Genomic DNA, 10325 nt, shown 5'->3' with positions numbered 1-10325 from the left:
CTCCTGATTGGTCACTTTGAGTTTTTGGTTCTCAGCGATGGCCTCGTCCTGTTTACTGCGCAGAGAGACAAGCTCCTCCTGTAACTGGGAGCAGGAACACACAAAGGCACCGCATTCAATCACCAATAGGAAGGTAAAACGCACAACAAGTGCACTGTAAACCACCTATCGACACCTTTCACACAGCACAGCCTCACTCTGTATCTCTCCCATCACTCGTGTTCTGTCAGTCTCTCACATTGTTCGTACACTTCGTCTGAGCCTTTATCTCTCAGACACTGTCTCTGACTCTCCTTGTGTCTTCTTCAATCTCAATTAAACACCCCGTTTTCCCCAAAAGACTCTAATCCTGTAGTGCTGAGAGACTGAATTATTCAGCTAGTTGTATCCACCACCTACTTTCCAAAACACATTCCCCCCAGAATCCAAGGGAAAACTTGTGTAATTTAAGGTCATCGCCAAGTGTCAGTCATTCTGTTAATGGCATTTCCCCGAATTGTCTTGGTTTAACTTTCCCTGAAGCTGGAGCTGACACAAAGTGAGGCCTTCAGGAGGTGAGAGACTGTCTCTGATTCACAGGGGTTTCAGGCCTGGTCTGGGCCCTTTGTCCCACAGCTCGATGAGGAGACCTGAGTGTCTCTGTGGGGGACTGCACTCGGGGGGAACCAGTTCCTGCTGGACTGAGGCCCTCCCTCCAGCTACAGCTCTCACGGTGGAGACACCTGCTCCCTGGGCCCAGCTACCTCTTTCATTCTGTCTGCTGCTCCATCACTTCCTGAAGATGCTGCTGGTTCCTCAGTGACTCCATCTCCATCATCGCCCATCGCCACGGTCACATCCTGACCTTCGACCCTCAGGTGAGCGAGTGCAGGGTCCTCTCCCAGGGGGGTCAGTTTTTGGGTCACACGGCGTCGGATGGAGCGAGTTCGCTGAAGTCTGTCGAAGAAATTCAGAGAGAGAGAGAGCATCGTTATTTTGTGTTCAACAGGAGTTCTTACATTGTAATTAATGAGACTGCACCTTGAGTATTGTGTACAGTTTTGGTCCCTTTACTTGAAGAGGGATGTAGTTGTATTGGAGTCAGTTCAGAGGAGGTTCACGACATTAATTCCAGATACGAGGAGTTTGTCTTATGAAGAGAGATCGAGCAGATTAGGCTGATACTGTCTGGAATTTAGAAGAATGACAGGAGATCCAACTGAGGAACATTAGATGCTGAGAGGGGATTGACAAAGTAGACATAGCGAGGATGATTCCTCATGTGGAACAATCTCGAATGAGAGGTGATAGGTTTAGGGTAAGGAGTAGCAGAATTAAAGAGAAATTACTTCTCTCAAAGGGCCGTGAATCTGTGAATTCACTAACCCAGAGTGTAATCGATGCTGGGACATGGAGTAAATTTAAGGAGGAGGTAGCCAGGTTTTTAATTTGTGGAGATTAATGGGGAGCAGCCGGGAAAGTGGAGTTAAAGCTGAAATGAGAGCAGCCATGATTGTATTGAATAGCAGAGCAGGCTAGAGAGGCTGAATGGCCACCTCCTGCTCATGATCCCATGCCCTTCTGACCACTGTCTGCCACCCCATCCTTTCCTCTCATTGGTGGAAAGGAGTCAAAATAAAACCAGGATAAAAATTTAATCTGATTTACCCTCCAATACGTTGATTAGATGAAGCAGCTCCAAGGGTCAAACAGCCCATCGCTGTTGCTATGTAACTCTGCTGGGGACAAAATTCAGGAATTCCAGTATCTAATCAGAAGCTGGTGGGGGTTTCTGCCCCGTGGAGGTACGGGGGACTGTGATTGGAGCATGTGGGGGTGGATAAGGAGCTGGGAATGTGTGTGAGACGTTGGACTGAGGGATCCAGGGACGGATGATGAGAGACAGAATCAAACACTCAGTGGGACACACCACCTCCTGGGAATCTCTTACCCTTCTCTCTCCTCTTGGTGAGCCGCTTCCTCCTGTTGATCCACCAGCCGATCCTGGGCTTCCTGAAGATCCTGTTGAATCTGCTCCAGCTTTGTCTCCAGCTCCTGATTGGTCACTTTCAGCTTCTCCATCTCAGCAATTGCCTCTTTCCGTTCCCTGCGCAGAGCGAAAACCAAAGGATCAGACAGACAGGGAGAGAGGGCCACTGACAGAGGGAAGGGTTACTGCAGACATTCATTCTCAGATTCACTCACTCACTGGCACCTGAATCCCAAATCCCAGCCCAGCTCCCATTCCTGCTGCTCATCAGGAATTTCCTGAGATTGGGAACCACAGGCACTCACTGTCCCACAGTGAGGCTGGGTCTGAACATTGCTTGGGAGATCATGCCTCACAAATTTGTTGGAATTTCTTGAAAAAGTTACCAGGAAGGTTGATGAGGGCAGGTCAGTACACGCAGTATATATGGATTTGAGTAAGGCCTTTGATAACGTTGCAGACAGTACGCTGCTCTGTTAGGTTAGATCGTATGGAATCAAAATAGAGCTGGCAAAGTGGACACCCAGTTGTCTTCATTGAGGAAGCAGGGTGTAATAGTGGAAGGATGCGTGTCCGACTGGAGGCCTCTGACTAGCGGTGTGCCTCAGGGGTCAATGCTGGGCCCATTGCTATTTGTTATCTATATCAATGATTTGAATGAGAATGTACAAGGCATGATTAGTAAGTTTGCCGATGATACTAAAATAGGCGGTTTTGTGGACAATGAGGAAGGTTATCAGAAATTGCAGCAGGATCTTGATCAGCCAGGGAAGTGGGCCAAGAAATGGCAAAAGAACTTTAATATAGGTAAGTGTGAGGTGTTGCATTCTGGAAAATCAAATCAAGGTAGGAGTTTTATGGTGAATACTAGGGCCTTAAGGAGTGCAGTGGAACAGAGGCACATTGGAGTTCAGGTGCACATTTCCCTGAAATTGAAGTCACAGGGAGACAGGGCCGTGAAAAAGGCTTTTGGCACACTGGCCTTCATCAGTCAGGGCATTGAGTAAAGAAGTTGGGAAGTTATCTTGCAGTTGTACAGGGCATTGGTGAGGCCGCACTTGGAGTATTGTGTTCAGTTGTGGTCACCTTGCTACAGGAAAGATGTAATTAAACTAAAAAGAGTGCAGAAGAAATTTACAAGGATGTCGCCAGGACTCAAGGGACTGAGTTATAGGGAGAGATTGGACAAGCTAGGACTTTTTCTTTCGAGTGTAGGTGACTGAGGGGTGGGATCTTATAGAAGTGTATAAGGACATGACAGGCATGGATAGGGTGAATGCACTCGGATATTTTCCCAGGGTTGGGGAATCACAGACTAGAGGGCATCAGTTTAAGGTAAGAGGGGAAAGAATACATGGGAACCTGAGGGGTAACGTTTTTACACAGAGGGTGGTATGCATCTGGAATGAACTGTCAGCGGAAGTGAATCAGAGATAGTAGGAACTGCAGATGCTGGAGAATCCGAGACAACAAGGTGCAGGACTGGATGAACACAGCAGGCCAAGCAGCATCATAGGAGCAGAGAGGCTGACGTTTCGGGCCTAGACCCTTCATCAGAAAAGGGGGAGGGGAAAGGGTTTCTGAAATAAATAGGGAGAGAGTGGGAGGCGGATAGAAGAGGGATAGAGAAGAGGATAGGTGAAGAGGAAACAAACAGGTCGAAGAGGCGGGGATGGAGCCAGTAAAGGTGAGTGTAGGTAGGGAGTTAGGAAGGGGATAGGTCAGTCCAGGGAGGACGGACAGGTCAAGGGCCTCCTGCAGTGCCACAACGATGCCACCCGAAGGTTGCAGGAACAGCAACTCATATTCCGCTTGGGAACCCTGCAGCCTAATGGTATCAATGTGGATTTCACAAGTTTCAAAATCTCCCCTCCCCCTACCGCATCCCAAAACCAGTCCAGCTCGTCCCTGCCTCCCTAACCTGTTCTTCCTCCCACCTATCCCCTCCTCCCACCTCAAGCCACACCTCCATCTCCTACCAACCAACCTCATCCCGCCCCCTTGACCTGTCCGTCCTCCCTGGACTGACCTATCCCCTTTCTAACTCCCTACCTACACTCACCTTTACTGGCCCCATCCCCGCCTCTTCGACCTGTTTGTTTCCTCTCCACCTATCCTCTCCTCTATCCCTCTTCTATCCGCCTCCCCCTCTCTCCTTATTTATTTCAGAACCCCCTTCCCCTCCCCCTTTTCTGATGAAGGGTCTAGGCCCGAAACGTCAGCCTCTCTGCTCCTATGATGCTGCTTGGCCTGCTGTGTTCATCCAGCTCTGCACCTTGCTGTCAGCGGAAGTGGTTCAGGCGGGTACGTTAACAACATTTAAAAGGCATTTGGATGAATACCTGGATAGGAAAGGCTTAGAAAGATATGGGCCAAGTGCAGGGAAATGGAGTTAGTTTGGATGGACATTTTGGTTGGCATGGACCAGTTTGGGCCAAAGGGCTTGTCTCCTGCTCCTGTGTACACAGCACTCAGTGTGTTTACACTTTTTCAGGGTGTTCACAGTGAGTACAATGTGTATACAGTGTGTCCCACATGGACACATTGTCCATCTAGTACATGGTGTGTCTATGAAGTGAGTGGCATATGTACAGAATGAAAGGCATGTGTACACTTTGTAAATCTTATATCTCAATCTGTGCAGAGATCACATTAATTTCTGTGTGTGCAATAGTTTTCATTTCCAATTGTTCAGTGTCTGCTCTACGTTCCAATTCTAACTTCCAGTTCCTTTGACTTTACTTGACCCTGAGTCCATACCCAGACTTAACCAATCAACCAGAGGGAGCAGTAAAAATAAACAGACTTCTACAATCAATCACAGAACAATTGAACAGTACAGAAACATGACCACACGTATACAGTCGATAAATGGAGTTTGTATACAGTGCGTGTGATGAGGGCTCAGTATTAGGGCTTTCTTACCCTTCTCTCTTCTCTCGGTGAGCTGCTTCCTCCTGTTGATCCACCATCCGATCGCGAGCTTCCTGAAGATCCTGTTGGACCTGCTCTAGCCTTGTCTCCAGCTCCTGATTGGTCACTTTCAGCTTCTCGATCTCAGCAATTGCCTCTTTCTGTTCCCTGCACAGAGAGAAAACCAAAGAATCAGACAGACAGGGAGAGAGCGTCACTGACAGAGGGAATGGTTACTGCCTGTGACTAGTCGTGTGCCTCAGGGGTCAATGCTGAGCCCATTGCTGTTTGTTATCAATATCAATGCTTTGGATGAGAATGTACAAGACATGATTAGTAAGTTTGTGGATGATACTAAACTAGGCGATGTCGTGAACAGTGAGGAAGGTAATCAGATCTTAGGGAAGGGGGCCGCAAAATGGGAAATGGAGTTTAATACAGATAAATGTGAGGTGTTGCATTCTGGAAATTGAAATGAAGGTAGGAGTTTCAGGGTGAAGGGTAGGGCCTTAAGGAGTGTCGTGGAATAGAGGGACCTTGGAGTTCAGGTCATGGTTCTCTGAAAGTGGAGTCACAGTAGACAGGACAGTGAAGAAGGCTTTTGGCACGCTGGCCTTGATCATTCAGGGTATTGAATATAGAAGTTGGGAAGTTATGTTGCTGTTGTACGGGACGTTGGTGAGGCCAGACTTGGAGTATTGTGTTCAGTTTTGGTCACCTTGCTATAGGGAGGATGTCATTAAATTGGAAAGAGCGCAGAAGAAATTTACAAGGGTGTTGCCAGGACTCAAGGGACTGAGTTATAGGGAGAGGTTGGCCAAGCGAGGACATTTATCTTTACAGTGTAGGTGACTGAAGGGAGGATCTTACAGAAGTATATAAGATCATGAGAGGCATGGATAGGGTGAATGCACTCAGTCTTTTCCCCAGGTTTGGGGAATCGATGACTAGAGGGCATCAGTTCAAGGTAAGAGGGGAAAGAATACAGGGGAACCTGAGGGGTAACGTTTTTACACAGAGGGTGGTAAGCATATGGAATGAGCTGTCAGCGGTAGTGGTTGAGGCAGGTACATTAACAACATTTAAAAGGCATTTGGATGAATACATGGATAGGAAAGGTTTAGAAGGATAAGGGCCATGTGCAGGGAAATGGGGTTAGCGTGGATGGACATTTTGGTTGGCATGGACCAGTGTGGGCTGAAGGGCTTGTATCTGTGCTGTAGGACTCTATGGCTCTATGATGCACACTGTCCCCATGTACATAGTGCTCAGTGTGTTTACACTTTTTCAGGGTGTTCACCGTGAGTACAGTGTGTATGCAGTGTGTCGCATGTGGACACATTTTCCATATAGTATATGGTGTGTCTATGAAGTGAGTGGCATATGTACAGAATGAAAGGCATGTGTACACTTTGTAAATTTTATATCTCAATCTGTGCAGAGATCACATTAATTTCTGTGTGTGCAATAGTTTTCATTTCCAATTGTTCAGTGTCTGCTCTACGTTCCAATTCTAACTTCCAGTTCCTTTGACTTTACTTGACCCTGAGTCCATACCCAGACTTAACCAATCAACCAGAGGGAGCAGAAAAAATAAACAGACTTCTACAATCAATCACAGAACAATTGAACGGTACAGATATAGAGCACATGTACACAGTCAATAAATGGAGTTTGTACACAGTGTGTGTAATAATAGCTCAGTATAAGGCTTTCTTACCCGTCTCTATCCTCTCGGTGAGCTGCTTCCTCCTGTTGAGCCACCAGCCGATCCCGGGCTTCCTGAAGGTCCTGTTGGATCTGCTCCAGCCTCGTCTCCAGCTCCTGATTGGTCACTTTCAGCTTCTCCATCTCAGCAATTGCCTCTTTCTGTTCCCTGCGCAGAGAGAAAACCAAAGGGTCAGACAGACAGGGAGAGAGGGTCACTGACGGAGGGAAGGGTTACTGCGGACCTACATTGGGAGATTTCCTCATTCACCGACATCCCAATCCCAATCCCAAATCTCAGCCCAGCTGCCATTCAAGCAGTTCATCAGGAATGTGCCGGCATTAGGATCCACAGGCGCTGACTGAATCATTGTGAGATTAAGCTTTGATAGTTTCCCTTGACCCTGTGTTTGCTGTGTGTGTGGGAGGTGGGCACATTGACTCGGTGTGTACAGGTTGGTTGGGTTGTGTACACAGTGTACACATGGCACAATAACATCAGATCTGACACCAAGCTCATGGCTTATTGAGCTGTGATAGTTCCTGCCCTCCTATATGGGTATGAGATGTGGACTGTCCACAGCAAACACCTCAAGGTGCTGGAGAAGTGACACCAACGCTGCCTGCACAAGATCCTGTGAATCCACTGGGAAGACAGACGCACCAACACCAGCATCCGTGACCAGGCCAACATCTCCAGCATCCAGGCACTGTCCACCCTTGTTCAGTTATGGTGGGTTGGGTACATCGTCCGCACGACCAACACAACCCGCCTCAAGTCGGTGCTCTACTCCCAGCTTCGACACAGCTGGCAAGCCCCAGTTGGACAGAGGAACAGCTTCATTGATACCCTCAAGGCCTCACTGGCAAAGTGCGGCATTCCCACAGACATCTGGGAAGCACTAGCTCCTGCTCGTCCAAAGAGCAGGATCAGTATCCCGGGAACGTGTCGAGACTCTCAAGACTTGGCATCGGGAAGAAGTGGACGCCAGGCGCAAACAGCGTACGGAGGGCACTGCCACATCAGCACCACATCCCACCCCGTCCTATGACCACCTGTACCCCACCCCCGACAAGTGTAACAGAGCCTGCGATAGCCTCATCAGTCTGTACATCTACCTACACACTCCCCCTGAGAGTGGAAGAGAGTCATCCTCACCTGCGAGGGACCGTCAATGGTGATGAGTTGTGTCGCAGACCTATTCAGAGATTGCACTGATTTCTTCATGTGGAACAGGATTTATTTTTACTGCTTCAAACGTCTGCTCCATGTTCCAAACCTGCCTCTGGGTCTATCAACCAATTGGTAAATTTTCCTGGATCCCATATCAACCACAGGGAGCTTGACCAATCAACCACAGGGAGCATCAAAAGGAACTAGACTTCGATAAGCAACCCCACAACAACTGAACTGTACATAGACAGTGGGTGTGTACATATGTAGTAAATGGAATGTGAGGAGCATGTACTCAATATGGGGGTATGTACAGGCTCTCTTACCCTTCTCTCTCATCTCGGTGAGCTGCTTCCTCCTGTTGATCCACCAGCCGATCCCGAGCTTCCTGAAGATCCTGTTGGATCTGCTGCAGCCTTGTCTCCAGCTCCTGATTGGTCACTTTCAGCTTCTCCATCTCAGCAATTGCCTCTTTCTGTTCCCTGCGCAGAGAGAAAACCAAAGGATCAGACAGACAGGGAGAGAGGGTCACTGACAGAGGGAAGAATTACTGCAGACATTCATTTTCAGATTCTCTCACTCACTGGCACCTGAATCCCAAATCCCAGCCCAGCTCCCATTCCTGCTGCTCATCAGGAATTTCCTGAGATTGGAACCACAGGCACTCACTGTCCCATAGTGAGGCTGGGTCTGAACATTCCCACTGCCCCTGTGTATGGGACATGGACACATTGGATGGGTGTGTACCCAGTGGGCGGGTGGTGTTCACAGTGAGCAGACACTGGGTGGGGGATTTCAATGTTCACCACCAGGACTGGCTCGGCCGCAGGCGGTGAGGGAACCAACAAGAGGGGAAAGTAGAGCTGACCTCATCCTTCCCAATCTGCCAGCTGCAGATGCATCTGTCCCTGACAGTATCGGTAAGAGTGGAGATGAAGTCCCACCTCATGTGGAGCACAATCTCGATTGTGTTGTGTGTCGCTATCACCGTGCTACATGGGACAGACTTCGCACAGACTGAGCAACTCAATACTCAGCATCCACGGGGCGCTGTGGGCCACCAACAGCAGCAGCATTGTACTCCAGAGCACAATCCGTAACCTCATGGCCCGGCATATCCCCCACTCAACCATTACCATCAAGCCAGGGGATCAACCCTGGTTCAATGGAGAGTGCAGGAGGGCATGCCAGGAGCAGCACCAGGCATACCTGAAGATGAGGTATCAACCTGGTGAAGCCACCAAACAGGATTACCTACACGTCAAACAGCGAAAGCAGCAAGTGATAGACAGAGCTAAGCGATCCCACAACCAACGGATCAGACCTAAGCTCTGCAGTCCTGCCATGTCCAGACATGAAAAATGTTGGATGATTAAATAACTCGCTGGAGGAGGAGGCTCCACAAATATCCCCATCCTCAATGATGGAAGAGTCCAGTATAACAGTGTAAAAGACAAGGCCGAAGCATTCACAGCAACTGAAAGGGCAAAATGTGTATTCTTTGGTCTTTGTAATCTTAATCCAGAAGTATTGAGTGGATGATCCATCTCGGCCTCCTCCAGTGACCCCCAGCATTACAGATCCCAATTCAATTCACTCCACGTGATATCAAGAAGTGGTGAGAGACACTGGATGCTGCAAAGACAACGGGCCCTGACAACATTCTGGCAATAGTACTGAAGACTTGTGCCCCAGAACTTGCTGCTCCCCTAGCCAAGCCGTTCCGGTACAGTTACAACATTGGTATCTACCCAACAATGTGGAAAATTGCCCATGTATGTCCTGTACATAAAAAGCAGGATAAATCCAACCCGGCCAATTATCGCCCCATCAGTCTCCTCTCGATCATCAGTAAAGTGATGGAAGATGTCAGTAACAGCGCTATCAAACAGCACCTGCTCAGCAATAACCTGCTCAGTGACGCCCAGTTTGGGTTCCCCCCAGGGCCACTCAGCTCCTGACCTCATTACAGCCTTGGTTCAAACATGGACAAAAGAGCTGAATTCCAGAGGTGAGGTGACAGTGACAGCCCTTGACACTGAAGCTACATTTGACTGAGTGTGGCATCAAGGAGCCTGAGCAAAACTGGAATGAATGGGTATCAGGTGGCAAACTCTGTGCTGGGTGGTGTCACACCCGACATTGGAAGACGGTTGTGGTTGGTGGAAGTCAGTCGTTTCAGCTCCAGGACATCTCTGCAGGAGTTCCTCAGGGTAGGGTCCTAGGCCCAAACATCTTCAGCTGCTTCATCGATGACCTTCCCTCCATCATAGATTCTGTGTAATACAAGATGGAGGATGGGAAAAGTTGTATCTAAGAGCTGCTCCTTTTTTGAGGCATTTTCACTGTTGTAGCTGATTTCCTCAAATTCTTGGAGAAGAAATTGCAGTTTGACAAGCTGTTGCATTGTTTTGGAACTTAGAGAAAAATTAGTTCACAACAACAGCTCTGTAGTAAGGAAGAAGAGAGAGGGAGCAAGTCGCACATGGCAGGTGGAACAAATGGAGAAGTAAAGCTGTACAGCTGTGTGATCGCGCGGTGATCCTGTACAGCTGTGTGATT

At 48.5% G+C, this 10325-nt stretch overlaps 1 protein-coding gene across 2 annotated transcripts in view; it reads right to left on the bottom strand.

The window, feature by feature from the left end:
• LOC109938121 (EF-hand calcium-binding domain-containing protein 4B-like) overlaps positions 1-10325 on the bottom strand; it is a 119896-nt gene that overhangs the window by 19584 nt on the left and 89987 nt on the right. For both annotated transcript variants that reach the window (XM_048612274.1, XM_048612275.1), the window contains 4 exons: positions 8090-8245; positions 6603-6758; positions 4895-5050; positions 1931-2086 (listed from right to left, as the gene is read on the bottom strand). In XM_048612274.1, the coding sequence (XP_048468231.1) occupies positions 1931-2086; positions 4895-5050; positions 6603-6758; positions 8090-8245 (624 nt within the window). The remainder of the gene's footprint in view (positions 1-1930; positions 2087-4894; positions 5051-6602; positions 6759-8089; positions 8246-10325) is intronic.

Source organism: Rhincodon typus, chromosome 25 (genome assembly GCF_021869965.1).
Source record: "Rhincodon typus isolate 14 chromosome 25, sRhiTyp1.1, whole genome shotgun sequence".
Classification (NCBI taxonomy): domain Eukaryota; kingdom Metazoa; phylum Chordata; class Chondrichthyes; order Orectolobiformes; family Rhincodontidae; genus Rhincodon; species Rhincodon typus.
Note: the sequence above shows the minus strand (reverse complement) of the source record. Positions and strands in the feature narration are given on the sequence as shown.